Source organism: Pieris rapae, chromosome 1 (genome assembly GCF_905147795.1).
Source record: "Pieris rapae chromosome 1, ilPieRapa1.1, whole genome shotgun sequence".
Classification (NCBI taxonomy): Eukaryota; Metazoa; Arthropoda; class Insecta; order Lepidoptera; family Pieridae; genus Pieris; species Pieris rapae.
The window spans coordinates 6,857,126-6,879,652 of record NC_059509.1 but is presented as its reverse complement, the minus strand read 5'-3'; the positions used below and the strand labels follow the sequence as shown (position 1 = coordinate 6,879,652).

General features: G+C 31.8%; 4 protein-coding genes and 1 long non-coding RNA gene across 7 annotated transcripts in view; 4 read left to right on the top strand and 1 right to left on the bottom strand.

Moving 5' to 3' along the window:
• The first annotated feature begins 2,063 nt into the window (after positions 1-2,063).
• Positions 2,064-4,396, top strand: LOC110995839 (protein-cysteine N-palmitoyltransferase Rasp). Of its 2 annotated transcripts, none has more exons than XM_022263197.2 (4): positions 2,064-2,319; positions 2,388-3,139; positions 3,221-3,438; positions 3,819-4,396. In XM_022263197.2, exons 1-4 carry the CDS (start codon positions 2,220-2,222, stop codon positions 4,309-4,311), a joined length of 1,563 nt encoding a protein of 520 aa, XP_022118889.2. In that variant the 5' UTR covers positions 2,064-2,219; the 3' UTR covers positions 4,312-4,396. The 2 variants fall into 2 exon arrangements, with proteins under 2 accessions (XP_022118889.2, XP_045484528.1); XM_045628572.1 differs by lacking the exon at positions 2,064-2,319 and having other exon boundaries at positions 2,457-2,589; positions 2,955-3,139.
• A 40-nt stretch (positions 4,397-4,436) lies between these two features.
• On the bottom strand, positions 4,437-14,226 carry LOC110995840 (DNA helicase MCM8). The gene is made up of 15 exons (XM_045628567.1): positions 13,919-14,226; positions 13,552-13,784; positions 13,370-13,457; positions 13,164-13,295; positions 12,830-12,945; positions 12,563-12,667; positions 11,385-11,531; positions 10,102-10,318; positions 9,332-9,474; positions 8,784-8,923; positions 8,503-8,593; positions 7,732-7,865; positions 6,375-6,597; positions 5,454-5,615; positions 4,437-4,662 (listed from the first exon to the last, which is right to left on the bottom strand). Exons 1-15 carry the CDS (start codon positions 14,124-14,126, stop codon positions 4,468-4,470), a joined length of 2,334 nt encoding a protein of 777 aa, XP_045484523.1. The 5' UTR covers positions 14,127-14,226; the 3' UTR covers positions 4,437-4,467.
• On the top strand, positions 10,217-12,713 carry LOC123689265. Its single transcript, XR_006750289.1, has 3 exons — positions 10,217-10,325; positions 11,469-11,556; positions 12,583-12,713. It is a non-coding gene; the product is annotated as an uncharacterized LOC123689265 (long non-coding RNA).
• Positions 14,227-14,706: 480 nt separating the features above from the next.
• LOC110998957 lies at positions 14,707-16,398 on the top strand. 2 transcript variants are annotated; one of them, XM_045628577.1, is made up of 4 exons: positions 14,707-14,958; positions 15,040-15,249; positions 15,620-15,703; positions 16,169-16,398. In XM_045628577.1, the coding sequence occupies exons 1-4, from the start codon at positions 14,910-14,912 to the stop codon at positions 16,324-16,326; spliced, it is 501 nt and encodes a 166-aa protein (XP_045484533.1). In that variant the 5' UTR covers positions 14,707-14,909; the 3' UTR covers positions 16,327-16,398. The 2 variants fall into 2 exon arrangements, with proteins under 2 accessions (XP_045484533.1, XP_045484536.1); XM_045628580.1 differs by lacking the exon at positions 15,620-15,703 and having other exon boundaries at positions 14,708-14,958.
• A 1,330-nt stretch (positions 16,399-17,728) lies between these two features.
• Positions 17,729-22,527, top strand: part of LOC110995795 (dynein axonemal heavy chain 8) — a 52,327-nt gene continuing 47,528 nt past the window's right edge. Inside the window, exons 1-11 of the mRNA XM_045628394.1 lie at positions 17,729-18,150; positions 18,222-18,332; positions 18,602-18,713; positions 19,016-19,158; positions 19,553-19,754; positions 19,954-20,117; positions 20,561-20,737; positions 20,808-20,911; positions 21,031-21,250; positions 21,646-21,792; positions 22,030-22,169. Coding sequence (XP_045484350.1) covers positions 17,830-18,150; positions 18,222-18,332; positions 18,602-18,713; positions 19,016-19,158; positions 19,553-19,754; positions 19,954-20,117; positions 20,561-20,737; positions 20,808-20,911; positions 21,031-21,250; positions 21,646-21,792; positions 22,030-22,169 — 1,841 coding nt within the window. The 5' untranslated portion in view covers positions 17,729-17,829. The remainder of the gene's footprint in view (positions 18,151-18,221; positions 18,333-18,601; positions 18,714-19,015; positions 19,159-19,552; positions 19,755-19,953; positions 20,118-20,560; positions 20,738-20,807; positions 20,912-21,030; positions 21,251-21,645; positions 21,793-22,029; positions 22,170-22,527) is intronic.

Here is a 22,527-nt window from a genome sequence, read left to right as displayed (position 1 = left end):
TAGAGCAGAACGATTTATTTAAATAAAATAGTAAATTTATTTTTCCGTCAAACCCATTATAGGGAAAAGAACACGTAAAGTTAATATTTGTCAATTTATCACTTTCATTCACAAGATTGTGCCCAGGTTAGGACATAGCAAGCTAAACCACCTGATTGTTCATCACAAAGATGCTTCCGTGCTTCGGAGGCCATGTTGAGCGGTTGGTCCCGGTTGCTATAATTAATTAAATGGCAGTCGTTACACAATCATGTCAGAGGCCTACTGCTAGTAGTAGGACTAATTATTGAAAGGAAAAGTATTGCTCTATGCTCATTCTATAATTAATTGTCCTATGGGCAACCAAAATGTACCACGGACAACGGTTTTGGTTGTCCAAGTGACTGGTTGTCCGAGTGACATTTATCAGTCTTTGCGCTTTCTGATAATAAATAATGATATTTTGAATTAGGTCTTACGCACAGTGAAAAATATAGATAAAATAGAATATATTTCACTTTTATTTACTATGATATATCAAATACTGACGTTTTTGTGCTGGTTGTCCGGTAGACACACAAAAAAGCCACGCACTTTTTCAAAACGCGCGCGACCGACTGACACCGCGGCAATGATGAAATCAAAATGGCGGTTGGATGAGTGTTGTCACCAAATCGACTGACTTATTGTCAAGGCACTGATCACTCCATTTATGTTTCGGTTTCGGAACTTTTTTACCGTTGTCCGGTGGAAGTCGGAATAATAAAATATAATAGGGACCAAAACGAACATGCAAAAAATTCGGTAAAATTATGAAACAAACAAAAGTCTATATGCTAGCATCTTAGTGAACATTGTAATGAATAATTATGTACAAGCGTAATTAATTGCCATATAATATTTTTTTGTATAAAGTAATGTTTCATTGTAAATAGCTACTGGGGGACAAATAAAAAAACGCTACATCCAGATATTTTGTCACCTGGACAACCATTAAAATTCCAGAATAATAGTGATTATTTAAAAAAATTTACTCGTATGTTTGCTTAATAATAAGATAAATGCGACATATGCCAAAAAACCACTTAATTTTCTTTAGAACTGCGATTATTGGTCAGGGACAAAACATAGTACTTACAGGACAAATAAAAGTTGATTGACCCAAGTACACAATTTTTTTAATGATTTTTATTAAGTAATATGTTTCTAAAATATATACTTACCCACGAAGTATTTATTTTCAACACACAAATTTACAATATTTTAAATATTATAAAAGGATATATAGAGAAATAAAACAAATTTAAAAAGCTGGGTCCCTGTGGCAGTTTCGTTCGGTGAAATCGTTAAATCGAGACAGCTAAACGGCCCTAACATACCCAAAGGCTTAATATTCATACTATACCATAATATTCGAAAAAGGTATTTCAATTGATTCTGAATTTCATACCAATTGGTTGTGGTTTTATTTTACTGATTCTGCATTACACTAACCATAATAATATGCTACAAAATTTAAAACAATATTTTTCTTCACGATCCTGAATTTCTGATAAATTTTGTCTATGGCGTTGAGATTCCAAATTCTTACATCATGCAAGCCGTCAGCGTGAGTATTGCATTAAATTTGGCCATACAGTTTAAAGCTAAATTGATGATTATACAGATTTTTTGCTACTGAAATTAATGGAGCTGTACAAATTTTCATTGATATAATGTAGTTTTAAAAATACATTTTCATTGTATTCTTAAAACTACATTATATCCAAAACATTAAATTATGACTAATTTCTTTTGACACATATTTTTCTATTTCAAATCACGTATATTGTGTTGAAATATTTTGCCCTATATGTGTGCACTTGCTAAAGCAGCACGTTATGATTGGCGTAAATCTTTGTAAATTGTTTCAGACCATTAATTCATATTTTTCTAAATGGTTTAGTAACAATTTAACATTAGGTGCTATTTTGGTAAGTAAATAAAAGTAACCCATTGTGGGGAGTGTATAGGATGCTAAATACCAAATTTAAGTTAATTTGTTTGTAATTGGAAATTCCATATTGTTAAGTGGCAACATTGTCTATATATTTCCGAGTTCCGCCACAAATCGCAAACAGTCAAAACAATCATGTGTTTCTGTTTTGAAATAATTTAAAATTAACTGTACCAAATTTATACACATTACTAATTTAAAAAAAATCCCATTTAGAATATGAGTTATTTGATATATAAGAAAAATGAAATTATTAATTCCGAAGACAGAGCTATGTATCTGTTTACTAATTTGGACGATTGCGAATATTTACGCTTTATATATGTTGTTAAAATCACAAACCGGTAAGTTTTTCTTTTAAAATACATACCAATTTAATTTAAATTTTATAGCCTTCATTTTGTTATTTCAGAAATATTAGAAGCTGATAAAAATATATATTCATTAGATGATTTACAGCCCGGTTGGAAGTTATTTTCGAGATATAAAGATGTGTCTGATATTGAGTGGAGCAGTTGGAAATATTACATAAAAATATCGTGGTTTTACATAATAATACAGTTCCTAGTATCCGAATTATTTCGTCGATATTCACCAAGCTTTTTAAAACAATGGTATATACTATCAAGTTTAACATTTGTTTGCACTTGCTTAGGCTGGAAACAAATGATTATAATATTAATACAACCTGTGATATATGCTACAGTTATCTGTCTTGGTGGAAAGAAAATAAGCATTTGGCTTGTCAGTATTTTTTTATTACTAAGCTATAATTCATTGAAATACAAGAATTTCTTTTGGACATTCTTGGAACACAGAGAGCTGCAAGATGAAGAAGTGTATTTAATTCTATTTTGTATGGCTTGGGTTGAATTAAGATGCATCAGTTTCTCTATTGACTTTATAGAAAACAAAGAAAAAAATAGGATAAAACCTGAAGATTGCATAAATTTTTTAAGCTATGTTTTGTATTTACCAGTTTTATACATGGGACCTATAATATTATATGAGGAATTTGAAAGGAGCTATAAAGTACAAAATACTGACATTTACCTAAGACTATTAAGATTTTTACCAGACATCTTTATATTCTTAATATATTCAGTATTTCTTGATTTTTCGTTCCATTTCATTTATTTTTATGCCATTCAAAATGATATAGAGGTAAGAATTTGTAATAACTTAATTTATAATTTTTTTTTTATATTAATTTCTTTAAGTTAGTTAAATTGATTTTGTTTTCAGTTGGTAAGAAAGATGTCAAGTATAGCCCTGTGTGGTGGAGGTTTATGGATGGGGCTTGAATTTTACTTAAAATATGTAATAACATATGGCACAACAGGATCATTTGCTATGCTAGACAATATTGACGCACCACCTACTCCACGATGTATAGCAAGAATTCATGTTTACTCTCAAATGTGGAGGCATTTTGATGTTGGCCTGTATAGGTTTTTAGTCAAGTAGGTATATAAGTCATATTAGTACAATTCGGCCTCTGTGTCTGTCTGAATTTACTCTAAATAAACCCGACAAAAGATGATGTTAAATCATTATTGGACATAACTTTCAAGAAGCACCTATTGTTTCTTTGTATTTTGAAAAAGTTTTATGTAAAATGTCAACATTATTCAGTACCAAGTATATTTTTAATTATACAGTAAGCTGTTTTTTTTCGTTTATATTTATCATAGATTGGTTGATAAAATATTTTGTTTATGTGATCTTACATCATAGATCTTGCAACAATTAATTAAGAAATCGTTTTGACCAAAGGATTGCAAATCATTTTAATTACACTTGCATTTTACTTAGATTTGAATTATATATTTGTTTTTTTCAGGTACATCTATAAACCATGTTTTGTTCTGTCAAGTGAATATATAAATTTACCAAAAATTGCCTACAAGCTTTTAGCATCACTTGGTACATTCCTGTTTATATTCATGTGGCATGGGATGGTGTGGCATATACTCATGTGGTCATTCTTGAACTATGTTGGTATATTAATGGAACATGTAGGAAAGATTGTATCAAAATCTGATAAGTATGCTTGGTTTAAGGAAAACGTTTTGAAAACAGAGACTATGGAGGCCAGACTTACAGCAATTTTGTGTGCACCATTGTTGGGTTTATCAGCTATTTCAAATTTTTATTTATTTGCTGGTAGCAGTGTTGGAAATCTCTTTTTTGAATACCTATTTCAAATACCAACTCTTGTTAATTGTGTAATTGTTTGTTCTTCTTTGTATTGTTGTTGTTATGTTTCAATGGCTTTAGAAAATGTCCCATCTAGACAATTAATTTTTCACAATTTTTATAAAAAGCACTTGTGATAATTCTAATAACTAGAAAAGAATTTGTCAACAATTTTAAATGTTTTAATGTCACAAGTTTACAATGACAAATATATTTAATACTTGTTTATTTAAAGTGTTTTATTATTTATTAAAACGTTCAAAAAAGCTTTGACAAAATTTATTTTATAAACATTAAAAAGCAATCAATTGATAAGTATTTGAAGCTTTTAGTAATAAATAGGAATGTGTGTGCATTGCTTCTATGAGATCATTTGGGTCGCCCGCGATGCTGGCTGCTTTATGAATTTGAATTAGTTCCTGTCTTGTGAACACATCTTTATTAAGCTGATGTGATCTTCTTGTTATGGCGTCCAGGAACTTTTTTACCTGCCAGAAATAATTATTTAAATATAAGGAAATGATCAGCCTGGGAGCCCTATATGTTTGAGTCTTTAAATAGGCGAAATGCTTATTTCTGTCTTATCTGATCGACCATTTCTTTATTGGCAAGAGGATCAATAATTTATTAAGTTGGTCACTTGAATTCATTTAATTTAAATAGTTAATTATGATTTATGTTCTGTGTCAAGCGAAGGCAGCTCGTCAAAATCGTTTAGTCACGACGCCGTGCATTTAATGCATAAAAACTAAATTTTAATTGCAAATTCGCCACGACTTATTTCAAGGCAACACTTTTCACTGTTTTTATAAATAAGGCAATGCATTAAACGGTTTATGTATGCTATATTTATTATAAGGCTCTATAATCCATATCTCACTTCACTTTATTTTTAATGGCGACTTCTGTGTTAATCACAATTGCGCCAATGTCGCGTTCTAAGTGTTATCACGGTGAGGATAGATTTGATGGATTGAATTTAATCTAAGCAGAGTTACCCAAAACAAAAATGACTTCACAAAAAAAGACAACACACACAGAAATATAATAATATATACAAGAAGTTGACAATAAAGAATTAAGGATTGAATTGAGGAAAGGATTGAAGTTGAGTATACAAGTAGTTTATCTACAAGTTATGGAGGGGAGAATCTTAATCCATATCTCATTGTCCTATATAATGTTTTCATATCACTGACTGACAATCTCAATTGGGGTGCATGTTCAAATACATTGTTTATGGAAAAGCAAGAATAATAAAATAATACAGATAAAATACCTTATTTCGTGAGCTGACTCCAGAACCATTAATTGATCTAGACAATTGTATATTTCCATATTCATCACTGAATGTGTCAACTAGACTGTGTTTGATTAAATCTATTACGTCATTAGCATCTTCAAGTGTGGCTTCCTCTCTTAAATTTACTCTTGCGCGAGCCTAAAGTTAAGATAATTATTAACTTTATACCCAAAATTTTCTCAAATTATCCTTCCAACAAATGAAGAAATTCTGACGTATAAAATGAAATAGAGACTTTAGTTAGACAGTAGGTAATTAGACGAACTTATATGAGGGGTAATAAAAAAATATTTATCAACAGCCACATTTTCATATTGTGAAGAAGTAGGTTTGCATATATATATACATTTAAAGAAAAACACTTTTTTAACGGATTATAGATATGTATTATTATATTTAAACTTATAATTATTTGTACATAATTTTAAATTTAAACCGACGTTTCGCGTGCTTTACAGCGTGCGTGGTCACGGTGACACGTATAGGTATAAGTTTAAATATAATAATACATATCTATAATCCGTTAAAAAAGTGTTTTTCTTTAAATGTGTAAAAGTTATGTAAATAAAAGACAATACTATATATATACATAGTTTATCAAATTATATACATATTTATTTATTATTTCATAAAGTTTTGGCTTTAATTAAACTCCAAACATTCCGTCTATGCTTTACTTATCATTTTATTTCACCACCGCTATGTGGAAACAGCTGCCAACAGCATTAATAATCCTTATCCGACTTAAGTTCCTTCAAGATAAGAGCGTATTTTCCAAAGCCCGGCAACGCACTTGCGAACCATCTGAGAATGTCAGCGTCCATGGATGGCGCTATAACCCGCTGTTCTATAAAATATTTTTTTTGTTTGTTGTGTGTGTGTGTGTAATTTTTTTACCTGACTTAGCCGTATGCTGGCTTCCAACTGTCGCGTTGTTATAGGAGTGCCATCTGACGCTTGATGATTATGTCTTAGCTCCAAGTAGAAGCTTTGCAAGGCGTTCGCAGCTTCCGTACTAAGTTTGGGGTGCACGTATCTGCGTGCGTACGCTATGTACTTGCGAAGGAGCACCAATGGAAGCGCGTCTATTACTTCACCTGGCTTTAGTTGCAGCCGTTGTCTGATAAGTCGAATAATTTTTACAAACAAATATGGTTCAAATCACATGTTTTAGGTTATGTTTCAGTCTATTGTTAAGATTTTTTCTTATATTGCAAACAAAAACCATGAGCCCTAGGAATATGATCGAACGAGGTCTAGGTAGTTAAAGAAACTTTAATTTGAGTTTTTATTTAAAAAAATTCAACCTCCTAGGCCTCTTTAGGTGGAGTTTAGGCTTCATGAGATATTTTTTAATGATCAGCCTTGTGCACTCGAGGCAAGCCATTGTTTTGGGTTTAATGTTTAATTAGTTTTTTTTTGAACGCACGAGTTGAGGGTTGAGAAGCGCACGCTTATTGTGCGAATCTATCTCAGTAATCCCTTACTAAATCGTTCAACTATTACGTCACGCAGTTTTTGGAGATTCTTGACCCCCCCCCCCCATGTAACGCGCCGTACCGTTTTTCTGTATCCAAAAGGTTTCGTTACCACCCAGTGATTCATTAAATCTAAAAGTTGCTAATTATGTGATGTAAAGTATCTGAAAGTCGACAATTGCAACAATAACGCAACAATAAATAGCTAATAATTCTTAAAAGGCCGGCAACGCACTCGCGAGCCCTCTGGCATTGAGGGTGTCCATGGGCGGCGGTATCACTTAACATCAGGTGAGCCTCCTGCCCGTTTGCCCCCTGTTCTATAAAAAAAAAAAAATAACGCACGCATAATTCAATCCCCGCCCTGTAACCTTTTACCCTCCCACTTCGTTACGTAATACTTGAACGCCCCCTAAGCAATATTATTACTTTGTATAATTGTGAAAAAAAAAAATTAAAAATGATTATAATTATAACCTAAAGTAGTCTGACGAGAGAGCAGTGTGGCCAAGTGGTTTCAGCGTGCGACTTTGATGCCTGAAGTCGCAGGTTTGATCCCCGGCTGTGCACCAATGGCGTTATATGTGCGAATTTAACATTCGCTCACCCAAAAAGTCGACGATGTGCGTAATTCACAAAAGGATGATTAGGGGACGAAGAAGGATTGGTAGGGGACCAACCTGTTAGATTTACAAATGATCATGAAAGATATACAATAATGTGAGACCCAGACCTAAAAAGGTTGTAGCCACTGATTTTTTTTAAAGTATACTTACCTTAAGGACAAATCACGTGTAGTTTGGCTAGCGTCGGACGTGTTCATAGAACTAGTGCTAGCACCTGCCTTTCTCTTTGCTTTAGATCCCGAATGAAGAGCTAACACATGTTCTGAGAGCATTGCGTCGGTTTTCTGAAGAAGTTAAATAAGTTTAGAAGTGAAATTGCATTAAGAAGTTGCGTTCTACGTAAGAATGTTTTACCCGCTCTACGCCCTTGAGTTGCGAACTGGTTGTAAATGTAAATATACAATTAATTTAATTTATTTTTTTGACGTTCATAAGTGTACATGTTTACCTATATGAATAAAGATATTTTTGAGTTTGAGTTTGAATGTGGCTTAAAATGTAATCACTCTTCTATGAGATTGGTAAGTTTCGCCAAAATTAATATAATCTGTGTAATTGTTATGTTTGTATTTGCAATTTTATTATTAACCTCATTTGGGGGCAATTTCGATAGTAAGAATCGATAAAAACTTATGTTGATTTCACTCAGTAACCTATGAAAAGATTTTATTCAAACTTAACAGATCCAGTCCTGCAGTTATAGTTTTTATAGTTATATATTTAGTTTCTTATTTTCTAAATAAATAAGAAACGAAATATTTAATTTTTATTATTTATTACAGTATGTTATAATAAATTAAATCTAATAGATTCCACTGAATATTTCAAACACTTTATATTCAACAAACCTCATTGTTTTGACCCTGGGCCACAATGCACAAACCGTGCGGGCCATAATATAAAAAAAAAAAAAAAACAAACCTCATCTGGTGAATCCAAAAGAATGAACACCAGGTCGAATCGCGATAATAATGCCGAGTTCAGTTTCAAATTCTCGGCCACGGTTTTAGCTCTGTAATACAATTTTAACCATTCAAATATCTTGGGACCTATCTGATGAAATTCCATCTCCCAAACTATAAATCGAGCTAATATCTGTGATTTTTAGTATGGCCTATATTTAAATTATTGTATTCAGAAATGAAATATTTATTACCAACAAAACAAAAATAAAATATTGTATTTCTTACGACTAAAAATACCTATTATAACTGCCGGCAGCGGGATTAGCAGCGGCAAGTACGGTGGCACGCGCGGGAAGAGTACAAACAACTCCGCCCTTTGCCACGCTTACGCGACCCTGCTCCATTGCTTCTAAGAGACTGCTATGATGCGCGGGCATCTATAAGCAACCAAATATTTAAAGGGAGCTATCATTTATTTTTACTCTATTGCCCATGCATGCCCAAATTCTAACTAAATATAATATAAAACTAAATATCATACAATTAGTCTACCTAAATAGTTTATTGGTTAGATAGCTAGTTTAATAACTCAAATTTACAATAAACCAACATAAAACTGTCCCATAATTTTATTAATAATACAAATATAAAACAATTTTTACGCTTATGTGGCTCTATTAGTTTATTTCTATTTTTAGTTTATATTTAAACAAAACAACTACATTGTTCGGCAATTCGTTTGAAATAGTAAACATTATTTTCCTTTAGACCCACAATGGGCCAGCCCTCATTGGTGCCGTAATTCTACAAAAATGTTATTAAAGTTTCCGATTTTAATAATATACCTTATCTAATTCGTCAACGCAGCAAACGCCTTTATCAGCAAGGACTAGGGCTCCGGCCTCAAGGGCGAAGTCTCCACCCGCTTCCCGACCGAGTGCCACTGTTAAACCTCCAGCTGATGCTGACGCCCCACATACATAAACACCTAATCGTACAAAATGATTAGTTTACTATTCGTTACGAAAATATTTTAAAATATCTGGCAACACGAAAAAATATGTCTACAAGTCTTGTTTGTAAGTAACTTCTTTTAACTAAAATTTTTGCGAAACAACCGGCGAAATATAAATTATTTTGACGTGACAACGTCTTATAATTTGATGGAGCCGGCTGCACGCACGAAAAAACATGAAGCATGCGGCGTTACCTCGCCCTGAGGCGTTCCATTTAAGGCTTGAAGTGCGAACGAGAGCACGGATCGAGCGACAAAGACGCACAATCGGCATTCGCAAATAACGTAACTTGATCAATTCAATTGTGATTTCCATTGACCTCCTTCTTCGGTTTAAATTTAAAATTATGTCTAAATAATTATAAGTTTAAATACAATAATACATAACTATAGGCCGTAAAAAAGGGTTTTTCTTTAAATGTGTAAAAGTTATGTTAATAAAAGACAATACTAGTTGAATAAAATTATTTATTGTTACCTATCCAGTTAATATTATAAATAAACTGTAATTGTAAAGATTTATTAATAGCGTAAAAAAACATTATATTTAGTAAGTTAGTAATAAACTGCCTTACTTAATAAATAAAATAAAATTCTAACCTCTAGGCGCAGCGTGTGCCGCGGCTTGCAACAACTGTGACTTGCCCAAGCCCGGATCACCGACCACGAGTACGTGCGGGTTGCTACGAGCGCTCTCGTGTTCCGTGCCACCAAACAGACCGAGTATGAGGCCGGCTTTGACTGCCTCTTGCCCAAATATTGTGGGACATAGCGAATGCACCAATAGACGAAATACGTCTTCTGTTGCATGGATCTCCTAAAATGTTAGTATACAGGTCAATGTAAACTAGTCATTCAAAAATATGTTGGCATTACATTTCAGTGAAAAATAATGTGAACGCCGTTACGCAATTGACGTCCAAACCCAATAACCTATCTCAATCCCAAAACCTAAAAAACCTAGCTCCTAATTTACATTGTGTAAAAAAAACTTGGCGATTAAAAAGAGTGGCGGAGAGTTTATTGCCAGTTCTTCTCTTCCGTTCTACGCCTTTGATTTGAGAACTGGCAGTAAATGTAAAATTAGAATCATTTAATGTCTATTTCTTTTTTTTCACGTTCATAAGTGTACATTATGTTACCTATATGAATAAATGATTTTTGATTTGATTTAAAATCCATTTTGACCATCTAAGATAGGCATCTTAATCCAAACATTAATAAAAGTTAGCTAAAAATCAATCGACGGATTGTTATAGTCATCTGCCGATACAAGCTATCCATGGTAGGTCAGATCGGTGTATATGGATAGACATTTGTATGAAAATGACAGTTCAACTGTGCCAATATCCTATCTTAAGATTTTAAATTACATCAGTTTTTAAAATAATTAAAACGCTATTTGATATGTATTAAATATAGACATGTATATTTTAATATTATCAACATTCTATCCGTCGCCAAAAATGGATTGTCTTCGTAGGGTTGGTTATTGGGATGCAGATAGGAGATAGATCGACTGTCATGGTCTGATCTCAGATTGTTTTCAATTTGAGATTGTGGATCAAGTTCGATAGACTAGTTAGCATATATTTAAATATTTCCTAATCTCAGGAACGCGTGTAACAAACAAATAAAATCTTCAGCTTTATATTGTATCGATTCTATTACGGCTGTGCACCAATTGTATTTTCTTTTAAGGCAAGCATCGTGAGGAAACCGACATGTCTCAAACCATCGATGACATCGTATGACATAGATAATCACCTACTTGTCTATGAAATAAAAATGATAGAAGAAATGGATGCAATCCAAGGGTAGCGACACTGGATTATTTCATATTATTAATGCTTCGATATCGATGAGGAGAAAGCAAAAATTACCTGAATTGCATAATAGTCTTTCAATGTAAATGATAGAGTAGGATTGCTCAAGTTCCGCTGACTGTGAATAGAGACAGCTTCCAGGTACAGCTGCAATAATCTCGCAGCACGTTTGCCATCTTCTCCCCCTTTGCTCTCACCGCGGACCTGGAATTTACGAGGACCTTCAAAGGTGAACAGAGTGGCAGAAACCGTAGCTTAACCAAACATTACAGATTATGTTATGTTTATGTTATTATTGATAACATAAATCCTTACTTCATTAGATTATACCGGTCAAATGACATGAGTATAAAAAAAGAGTGGGTGGTACTTACGTACACCAGTTAGAAGTTATACTTCTTTGGCGTATGAAAAAAAAATAACTATAATGTAGTAGTGATTAACGATAAATAACAAAATTAAGCAAAAAGATTTTATTTAAAAAAATAAATTATTAGTAAATACTATCACCGTCGTATATTTAATTGCTTTAAAAACACCAAAATAATATTTATTTATTCACACTGTTTAATTGTACTGTTACGAAACACGTGTTTTAAATATAAAAATACTAGAATATAGAACTTGAACATAGTCATCGATTTCCATCCCACCTAGACCTAACTTTACGATACCGAATTAAGGTGTGAGTGCGCGCGCGCAATTTAAAAATTCACTATCATCATATATCTCCGTCGCGCCAAAAGAAGTATAACTTCAATAAAAGAATAAAAAATAAATGATTTCTTGACATACGATTATAAAGACTAGTTAATCTAGTATAGTATAGTAGAGTGTGCTGAGGTAATGATTGCACACGAATACTGATGAGCTAGAGATGATTATGGTCAGAGCAACAATAATCGCGATGTAAAGTTGACAACCACAAAGTCAGGGCATATTATTTATTACAATTCGCGAGAATTTAATCTCATTATGAAACAATAGAACAACCACCTACATATATTGTTACACACATACAAATCCAGTATTTCACATCAGTTAAATGATAGAACTTATGGATAAGTACTCCAAAAGTTCTTTTTGCATCTCTTATCTCTCTCAATATCTAAAAATCATTTTTATAGAAAAACAATACTATCAGTGGAAACTACTATTATTAATCAGGAGAATCACAAGAAATGTACAAAAAATATAGTTTATGTAATCCTTTAATATCATTCTTAGATTTTTACCTGTACAATTCCTGTAACAGAAAGAACATCGCCAGGACAAGCTGTACCGACAAGGTCTCCCTGTAAGTCTATCTCCACACTTCTTGGTATTGTTCCAGACAGGCTCTGGAATTATAACAACAAATTAAAAATATGTTTTACTTATAATGCTGCATATAGTTGCTGTTAATGTAATATTATATTTAAACATATACAAGATAATGTTAATTTTATGAATTGTATTTAAATTGAAATCATTGCAAAGTCAATTTGTAAAAAAGAGATTACATGTGATTGTATTTCCTGTATTTTTGCTACTTGCCAGTCAGTTGTATTTGTAAATGGAGAGGATTGCAGTGGTTCAAATTTGTGGCCACTCCTGCAATTCTGGCAAAAATTTGGTGCTGAAAGGACATAAATTTATTTTAAAATACTTTTTATAGTATACTTCTGAAATAAATTTGAAATTAAATTATATTTCTAAGTACTATAAATCAAAGAATATTTCCACACCTACCATGGTCAAAAATCTTTGACAGTAACTCTTTATAGGAAATATTTTCATTTTCAGATTGTTATTGTCTAGAATATACCTTATAACTTAAGTATGAATATACTGTACCTGTAAAAACACCTTGTGGCTGCATAACAGCTTGTACTCCATGACAACTTGAACACTCAAAAGCCATAGAGGTACACATAAGGCCAACGCTACCAACTCTTATGACTGTACCTTTTATTGTAACCAATTTGCCTAAAATTAAATATGCCTAATAAATAATTACCTTAAAAATGCTGTGTTTTTTTTTTAATATTCGTAAAACTTACCAAAATAATTTACTTTTAAATTTGCTATTGGTATAACAGGTTGGTGGTTCAGTACTCTTACTTTTATCTTGGACTCACATTTTAGGCTCTGCAAATAATAAAACAATATTTTTGTAAAATAAAGAAAATAGCCTTTATTTTTTATTATAATGCATCAAATTATACTAGTAGTATAACTATACCTCGTGTAAACAAAATTCTAATAGTGGCAGTGTATACTCCGGTTTCTCAAGTAGATCCGTTTGAAATGTTGACCAGTAAGTGTTAAAGTCCTCATCAATTACTAAAGTTTGTAAATCTAATGGTACACTTCTAGTTTGATCAATTTTTTCCAAATCAAAGATAGCTTTGTTCTTACTAATATACCTTTTAAAACATTCAATTCTACTATTTGTTTCAGGGGTTGGTGACTGACCTACAAATTATAATTAGATGTTATCCATACAATATTGAAATCCATAAATAGTCTGTATTGACATATATCTATGTATATATAGTATAATAATAATCAAAATTGTAAACCAATCGATTTTAATAATCGACACATACTTTCAGTTGGAAAATAAATTTTCCATACACTTGTCTCGGAATTAATTGGTATGACAATAGGAACTTGATTAGCTGGGGCTCTAACAGAATTTGCGGCGATAGAAGTAGAAGTTTTTAATGTCGAATTGTTGAGACTTTTATTATTGGTTGTTGATATTCTTGATTTATTGTAGTTACGATTCCAACGTCCTCTCCAATTTCTTCGCATTATAACAAGACACAATTAGCTATTTGCCTATTATAATAGAAAAATTATATATTTAATTTTAAAGTTTTCATAAAAGTTATTTGTAGTTGGTACTTAGGTTTATAACCAGGGGCTACAATCTTAGTACAAAAAGTTTGGAATTGCAATGATATAAAGAAAACTTTTAAAGATGGTCATCTTTTGATATACTTCTCTAACCAGTGATATGTTTGTTTAATTTGGCCGCGTATTAAGGAAAAGTTTATTAACTTGCGCATACAGATGGCACTAAAGTACCATAATACGTCTAAATACGATTGTTCCAAGTATTAATAGTATGCATCTTCAACAGTGACCTTCTTAATTTAGTCAGGCTATAAATTGGTAGAAGTGACCATTTTTACACATTTACTTAATTTGGTAGTTTTTAATCAATGAGCAACACAAATGGCTTACTGGTTATTATACAACAATAATGAGTTTACTTTAGTTTATTTAACTTGTTGGTATAAGAAACTCAATTTTACTGAGTTTTATCATAACTTTCGATGCAGAAACTAAAAAACAAATGTTTTTATAAGTATCAACAAAAATAGTAGTAGATTTTTTTAAAGTGTATTGCAACATTGTAAAAAAAGTTAGTGTCATGGACGCCGTGCTGTGTATACTGTGCTTTTGCGTTTTTAAGTGTTTTTTGCCTTAAATTCGTGCTCTTTTCATAAATCCGTTGAGTTGAGTTCGCTCCTCCGGTTTTATAAGACTTTAAGTTATTTATTGTGAGACAGGACTCCATTTACTTCCGATATGTCGTCGGATAAAAAGTGTTGTGTACCTGGGTGTTTTGAGTCCGGTGGTATGTAAATAAACAGTGTATAGAAAGGAATTCCACTCTTATTCTGTTTCCTTTAATTAATTTAATGTTGGTGTCTTTCAGCATCGCATAAAGTGCTGCATCTATTTCCCAACCCCAACAAAGACCCGGATCGTGTCGAAGCTTGGAGAAAGGCTGTTGGCGGAAAGATACTTGAATTATCTTTCGAGCATATTTACAAGTATCGTCGTGTATGCCGTGCTCATTTCGAAGATAAATTTCACTGTCGCTACGAGAGACTGTCATTATCAATTCCAACCGTTAATATGGCAGGTATGTATTTTAATTTAATAGTTAAATACCAAAAAATTTTAGATCAAAACATCATATTGAAGCATTTATTCTATTTACTAACTAACACCGAGTCACATCTTTGAAATGACTTCAAATATTTGTTTGAATCAGATGTCACCTGGCGGAATTCCCTTACCACATCAAATATTTTTTACTTATCAAAACATGATATTATTTGATGGGTAAAGGTAAAGAAGGGTCAATACTTATATTATGATTGCAAATTAAATTGAGTACATTGTATTAGCTTTCAATATTGGCTATGAAGTGTATTGAATTATACAACACCCCACATGTTGATTATGTTAATTCATAAATACTGTTACTGATACTTAAATTATGTTGTCAGGTGAAGAAAGAATGGCTCCAACTCAAGCTATAGCTTCTGATGAATTGAATGAAAATACACCTGTAATAGAATTACCAATTGGTTGTAAGTAAACATTTATCATATAATTGACTATATTTTTTAATTCAATTCACTGGTGATAGAAATGTTGGTTATCTATCTGTTCTGTTCTCTTGTTTTAACACTAAGTTCATGTTTGTGGTGTGTGGTGACTGGTGAGTAGTTTGTATCGTAGAAAACAATTAAAAATTGTATTACATGTAAACTCATCAATGTCAATCTTGTTGCATAAATATTATATACTAGCGGATCCTCGCGTTTTTATCTCTGTGGAACCCATTCCTGTGTGAATAGCCTAATAAAATATAGCTTATATGTTAATCAGGGATAATGTATCATTCTAAATGGAATGAATTTTTGAAATCGGTCTAGAAGTTTTTGAGTTTATTCATTACATTATGATTTGTTAATTTTTTCCGATATCAACTGCCATATTCTGAGTTTCATATTATCCATAGTGCTTACCAATACTTTTAATATTGTTTTCAGATTTAAGGAATTTGAAGAAAAGAGTGAAAATGAAAGCTTATACACTTGCTGAAAGCACTGAAAGATCAAAAATAAACTTAAAAAACAAGCAACTCGTATTCTTTTTATCTACAGTGGTAGAGGACAATTACAAAGGCTTTTTTTTGGCGAAATATTAGATTTTAAAGAGTAGTGATGATGACAATTTGCAATGTTCATGTACTTTGACTAATAAATCCTGTAAACATAAATGTTTTATTTCTTCTCCAATTTCCAATAACATTTTAAATTTAGATACTGTTTAAAACAAATGCTGCCATTTTTATACGAAGCGGCATTTGTTTTAATCAGTATCTAAAAAATATAACAATTTATTAAAAACTAAAAATTTGATTTTCCCGCTTCCTCGAAAAGTAGTTCCAACTTGCGCGTAAGGAGGTCGCTGATCAAACCCGGTAGTACAAAAAATGCTTGAAGATAGCTCTCTATTTCCTATATAAGAAGTTACTCTATGTTTATAACTTTTCTATTTTGAATTCAAGCATTAAGATTCCCATTTCCCGCTTAGGGTTGTCTGATTTTTGACGTTTTAAGTATTGTCAAATTTGCTCGACTAGGCGATCTTAACTAAAACAAGCACTAGTGAAACGTGTAACGAAGCGTAAAAAAAACAGTGAAACAAAGTTTACCAATACCATTGGTATTTTAATTTACGCTACTACTACATATCTATCATCAATCATCATTAAAATGAAATTATATATCATACCGTACTCAGTATTATATAAATTGGTTCAGAAATTTAAGAGTAAAAAAATATTAAATAATTTCTCTTAAATTAATCAAATTCAAAAGCGCAGTTCACGAGGCCCTCATTACTCATAATTTAATTCTAGGTACCTAAGTACATATAGAACCAATTACGGCAAAAAACATTGAGCTTTGGGGGACTGCTGCGGTATAATAGACTCCCACAAAATATAAAAAGTGCAGGCAGACTAGCGATATTTAAATTAAGTTTAATAGAACATCTTTTGAGTGATCCCAATCTAGGGAAATGAAAGTTCATCCAAGTTCTACCACCGCAAATTCCTTTTAAGATCTTCTGGCGATCCAAAGTGTCTACCGCACACAGGCCTGATGCCTGTAATCTGTATACACAGGTACTTTTTACAGGCATCAGTCTAACTCAAAAAAGCATTTCTCAATAGAAGAAAGAATATTATGTATTTATAATAATAAATAACTGAAAGTTTTATTTTTATTTTATTCTCTATATATATGAGTTTATATTATATATGAATTTTTAGACGTAATATGGTTTATGACAATCTACAAAATAAAATTATGTTGTATCTTGTAAAAGAACAGAATAATAACTCTAATAGAATATTTAAATCATGTTTTTGGCGTAAACCATAAAAAATACTGAAATAAGTAATATATATTTATAGTTTTTGTTATTAATTTTTTATCTATAATTTTAAATATCAGTTTTAACTTTAGAACGAATTTCAAAAGTAGAATTTAAATTTTGACTATTTTGTGACGTTTATTTTTTATTATTGTGAAGAGCTCAAACGTAATTTGATATTATATCAGCTATCATTAAAGGAATATTTTATAGTTTTTAGAGAATTACTACGTATTCTTAATTTCGTATCTTATTAAGTTATTTTATCATGGCTGAAGAAGGTGGAGCTCCACCTGATACTTCAGCTCCTGAAGCTGAAAATGATGAGACGGGTAAAGACCCTGCCGAAGATAAAGATGAAGATGTCGAGAAGACAGGAGTGAAAATTGATGAAGTTGCTCGGCGTATATCAAGAAAACAGTCTATGTTTCAAGCTAGCCAAGAAGAGGCAGATGAAATCCTCGATGTTGATAGAACTGCTTTAGAAGCAATTTTAGACGTCAGCGCCCGTCTGAAAGACATTCAAAAGAAAAGCAAGATTTCAATGAGTACTTTAGCTTTAGCACATGAGTCGTACAAAGATAAACAAGTGAATAAAGTTCCATGATGTGATTCTTTACTCGTTTTATTTTTCTTACTTAAAAAGTTTGTTTTTTTTAGGCAAAGGCAAAAGAGGCTCGGAACAATAGAATGGGAGGTTTGAAGACACAACATAGGTTTTTGTTGGAAAATGCTGCAACTATTATTAATAAGTCTATTGAATATGTTTTGGTAATGACATTTTTATGATCTATGAATCAGGGTTGAAAAATATTATGGTTTAAATTTTTTTACGAATTTCAGTAATTCGGTTTACAGTAAAATATTTCCTTTTAAAATATCTAGGTAATCATTTGTATACCTTTTTACAAAGAGGTACTAAATTATTGGTTTTCTGCTACGTTTGGTTTAGAGAAGTGATGTGTATCTAATCCAACTTATTAGGGATTAAAAATTTTGCCATATACCAAGAAGCGACTAGACAGACATTTTATTTTTAGGAAGGGGTGTATGATGCTGATATTCATATTGATATACTGGACAGTGCAGTAGCTGAAGGTGGCAGAAATTGTGTAGTTTTGTGTGATGCTTGGTTGCCACCTTTAAAAATGGGTAATATATAACTTTCTTAAAAATTTCCATCCCTTACACTCAAGGCATAGTGATCGCCAAAATCAATTAAAATACCTGGGAGGTCTGTATAAAAATATACTGATTTAGTGATTGACCACACTCCACCATGCAACTCCAGATTCTGGGTCTATTCTCGGCGAAATAATTTTCGTTTCAGTAGGCACCGAATGCTCTTTTGGCCTTACAAAACATGACGAACCTTGGAGGCCAACAAATTATTAGTTTAAATTTAGGGGTTTAAATGAAGACGTTGAACATTTATCAAATTGTTTATTATTCAGAATCTGGTAGATTTATACCCAATCAAAAAGGTTTGATGGAAAGGACATACATATCTGATGGGTCTACTATCGGAACTGAAGGCATGTGTGTTGCCATGTACAGAATAAAAAATAAAGCGATTGATACTAAAAATGTTGCTGATGTAAGTAAAACTAACAATTTACGCAACCGGGACTATTTTGTTTAAGTTCAGTGCACACAGTTCACACACAAAGAGAATCATTGTCAAGTAGAAGTCGTAGTTCAATTAAAACTTCAGACAAAAGGCCATTACAGCTATAATTTTGAGTATGAACTTTTAGAAAATTATAAGTAAACATTAGTAGACCTAACAATACTAAATTGACAAAAAGACCTTGTAAAAATCACGAAAAGACAAGACGCTAATTAAGTACCTACTCGTAAATGTTAACAGTTCACCGCTTTTAAAATTGTTGACGTCGTATTTTCTTCTCCCAGAATAGAAAATATATCTTAGTATATGTATGGAACAAAACTGCATAATCAAGTGATGGAAATTCTACCGTCTTTTTCAGGACTATTACTTGGTATTCTTTGACATGAATCAAGAGTCCGAAAACGTGGTATCTGGTATCTATAGAACGATGAAACGTGTATATTTACCGGCTTTGAATGTGTGTAAAGCATGGGGTGATCTTAACCCACCTAACCCGAGAAGCTCAGAAATAATCAACACATACATCTCCAAGATAATGCTTTTTACTGATTATCTTGAAAGTAAGAAATCGTCTTCTAGTTTAACGTTTCGTTTATTTAATTAGTGTAACTTAATACAGTTGAAAAATCTATTAAAAATAAAACAAACAAGTATTAGCTAAACCAGAGATTTGAGAGTTAAATGAAATTATTATTTTTTGTTTAAAAAAAATGTTTAGCCATCATATTAAATTTCAACTATAACTCAAATTTGATACAGAAACAAAGATCGATCTTGATTGCTGTACGAAGTTTAAAATAAATTTGTCGTTGTATGAGGAAGAATTGGCAGATGCGGAGAAAATGAAATTGGCTATAACTAAAACTCATGTACTCGAAGAGATATGTTCTTTTGTAAAACAGTGGAATAAGCAAATTACAATGGTACTGTGTTACTTTGTTCATTGTTCTTTGAATTAATAGTGATATGCAGAATCGAGGCTCCCGACTCAAAAATGTTACGGATTCTGACATACAGGATTTATAGTTCCCGCTAAATCGGGTTATGAATCCCAGAAACTTCGTGTTTAACTGCTATAGGCCAAAAAGGGTCTGGGTGTCTGCAGGCTTGACATTTTAATGTCGTTTTGTTATCGAATATTTCTTATGACAATTTTTTACGACATCGCTAGTTGTCTATTCTTTCTTTCACATTGAATGAAAAATAACTATAATGCTATTGCGGACATCAGTCAAAAAGTAAAGTGATATCACTAAAGATGTTACTTCAGGAAAGAATTCAACCGTAGATTTATTACAAGAACAGTATTCGCTAGTCAGCAGCCAAAACACTATATATTGTATGAAAAATTGTTACGTAAATATAGGTTCTAGTACAAAGCCAGCAACTGCGTCGCGAGCCTTCGAACATCGGTCCATTGGCGGAGTTGGATCATTGGCGTAGACAACTTACGACCTTCACTTCAATAATCGAACATATTAAGAGCGAGCCGTGTCAAATGTACATCCATACCCTTATTAGGGCTAAATCGAAACTAATTAAGGTAAATACTTTATATATATTAATCATATATACATAGATATTTCATTAAATTAATTCGTATTTTTTTTTAGAAATGGAGATTATTAGATAATCAAGTGACAGATTTTTATAATGAGGCCTATGATAATGTAAAATACTTGTATGCTTTGGAGAAATACTGTGAGCCTTTGTATCGGTAAGTTGCATGGTAAATAAAAGACAAATTAAAAAGGAATTAAATAAAGCAATATTATACTTACCAATTTCAAGTTATTTATAACACATTTTTCCATACCTAATGAATTATATTTTTAGTTGCGATCCCCTAATAATGCAGCAGTTTATACCTGGTTTATTATACACGGTCCGCATGATATTCGCGACATCTCGATACTATAACACCACAAAACAAATATCCACTCTACTCGTCAAAGTAACGAACCAAATACTCAATATGTGCATGGACTATTTGACAAACAATGGCAAGAAGACTATATGGAACCAAGATAAACTGAATTTTATTAATAAGGCTAAGGTACGCTGATTTTTTTAGTTTGTCGTAATATATTCTTGCTATATTTTTACTCTTGAGCACTAAATATTGTCCCAATTCATAGGTTAAATAACTTTTGGACAAGTCGGAAGTAACACCATAATGCAAACGTTTTGGGCTTTTGTCTATTATAGTCTTAAAATTTTATTGATCACTTCTTTTCATTATAATAAAAAAATATAATAGGGGAAACAACACTTGTTTGACCATTTAAGTGGTTCGTTAAATGTGTGTTTTTTGTTATTGCGTTTCATTTTCCGTTTGCAAGCATCATGTCTATATCTTGTAATTTTTTTTTACCTCTATAAATATACACATGTTACCTAACGGAATAATTTGCCTTAGTATTATTATTGGGAAACGTAATTTGTTTTTAGTTATGTCTCGGACTATATAGTTTTTACCGCGAATGTTATAACGAGACTCAACAAGAAATGATGGAAGCGGCTGATGAGAGACCTTTTGATTGCTCTGAAATGTATATATTTGGAAAATTTGAAACTTTCCGAAGACGATTGTTAAAGGTGAAGAGAGGAGATTGTCTATTACGTCTAACCTACTTTCGGGTTTAATTTTTTTTTATATTTGCTTTTTTAACTCCGTTGGAATGCGGAGATTGCATAGTAGTAAATACGAGAAATTTTTTTAGTTCGTTATTTACAATGTTCTTTATTTAAAACTGAAAAGAGCGAAATGGCTAAAAAAAAAAATTTAGTCTTAAATGAATGAGATTTATTTTTTAATGATATTTCATCTTTTAGATTATAGACCTCTTCCAAACATACATTACATACTACGTCCTTAATAAGACGACGTTAGAATCTATCGAGGAATACGCAGCTAATTGTAATAAACTTTTTAAGACGATTTCAACTAAAACATATGATGCCCTGGATCATAGGTAAATTAAATGAAAATTTGTTTTTTGTAATCTTTAATTATCATTCAATTAACTATAAAAAAATAGATAATTTAATATATTCATTTTTTAACGACAGTCACGTGACACAAAAAGGGTTCAGATTAGTTGAATCGACGAAGAAGTATGCAAGTTAATAATATCTTCGTCTTCTAATCATAATAAGAATTTGCGTCTCACCATCGCAGTTTTTATAATTATAACAAATATATATGTATGTAATTTAAGAATGATAATAAATTAATACGTGGTTAACTTGACTTTGGTATTGTTGGTAAGGTACGACTGGTCGCATCTTGTCTATCGTATTTTGGCGGTTTTCTTAAATTATGAGTGAGAT

Bases quoted from the DNA above. Each gene is read 5' to 3' on its own strand.
- LOC110995839 (XM_022263197.2), top strand. From the start codon at position 2,220: ATGAAATTATTAATTCCGAAGACAGAGCTATGTATCTGTTTACTAATT. The intron at 2,320-2,387 runs GTAAGTTTTTCT...TTGTTATTTCAG, and splicing joins GTTGTTAAAATCACAAACCG to AAATATTAGAAGCTGATAAA. The intron at 3,140-3,220 runs GTAAGAATTTGT...TTTTGTTTTCAG, and splicing joins CCATTCAAAATGATATAGAG to TTGGTAAGAAAGATGTCAAG.
- LOC110995840 (XM_045628567.1), bottom strand. From the start codon at position 14,126: ATGCGAAGAAATTGGAGAGGACGTTGGAATCGTAACTACAATAAATCA. The intron at 9,475-10,101 runs GTTAGAATTTTA...TTGTACGATTAG, and splicing joins GGCACACGCTGCGCCTAGAG to GTGTTTATGTATGTGGGGCG. The intron at 5,616-6,374 runs GTAAAAAAATTA...TCTTAACTTTAG, and splicing joins CCAGCATACGGCTAAGTCAG to GCTCGCGCAAGAGTAAATTT.
- LOC110998957 (XM_045628577.1), top strand. From the start codon at position 14,910: ATGTCGTCGGATAAAAAGTGTTGTGTACCTGGGTGTTTTGAGTCCGGT. The intron at 14,959-15,039 runs GTATGTAAATAA...GGTGTCTTTCAG, and splicing joins TGGGTGTTTTGAGTCCGGTG to CATCGCATAAAGTGCTGCAT. The intron at 15,250-15,619 runs GTATGTATTTTA...TTATGTTGTCAG, and splicing joins TCCAACCGTTAATATGGCAG to GTGAAGAAAGAATGGCTCCA.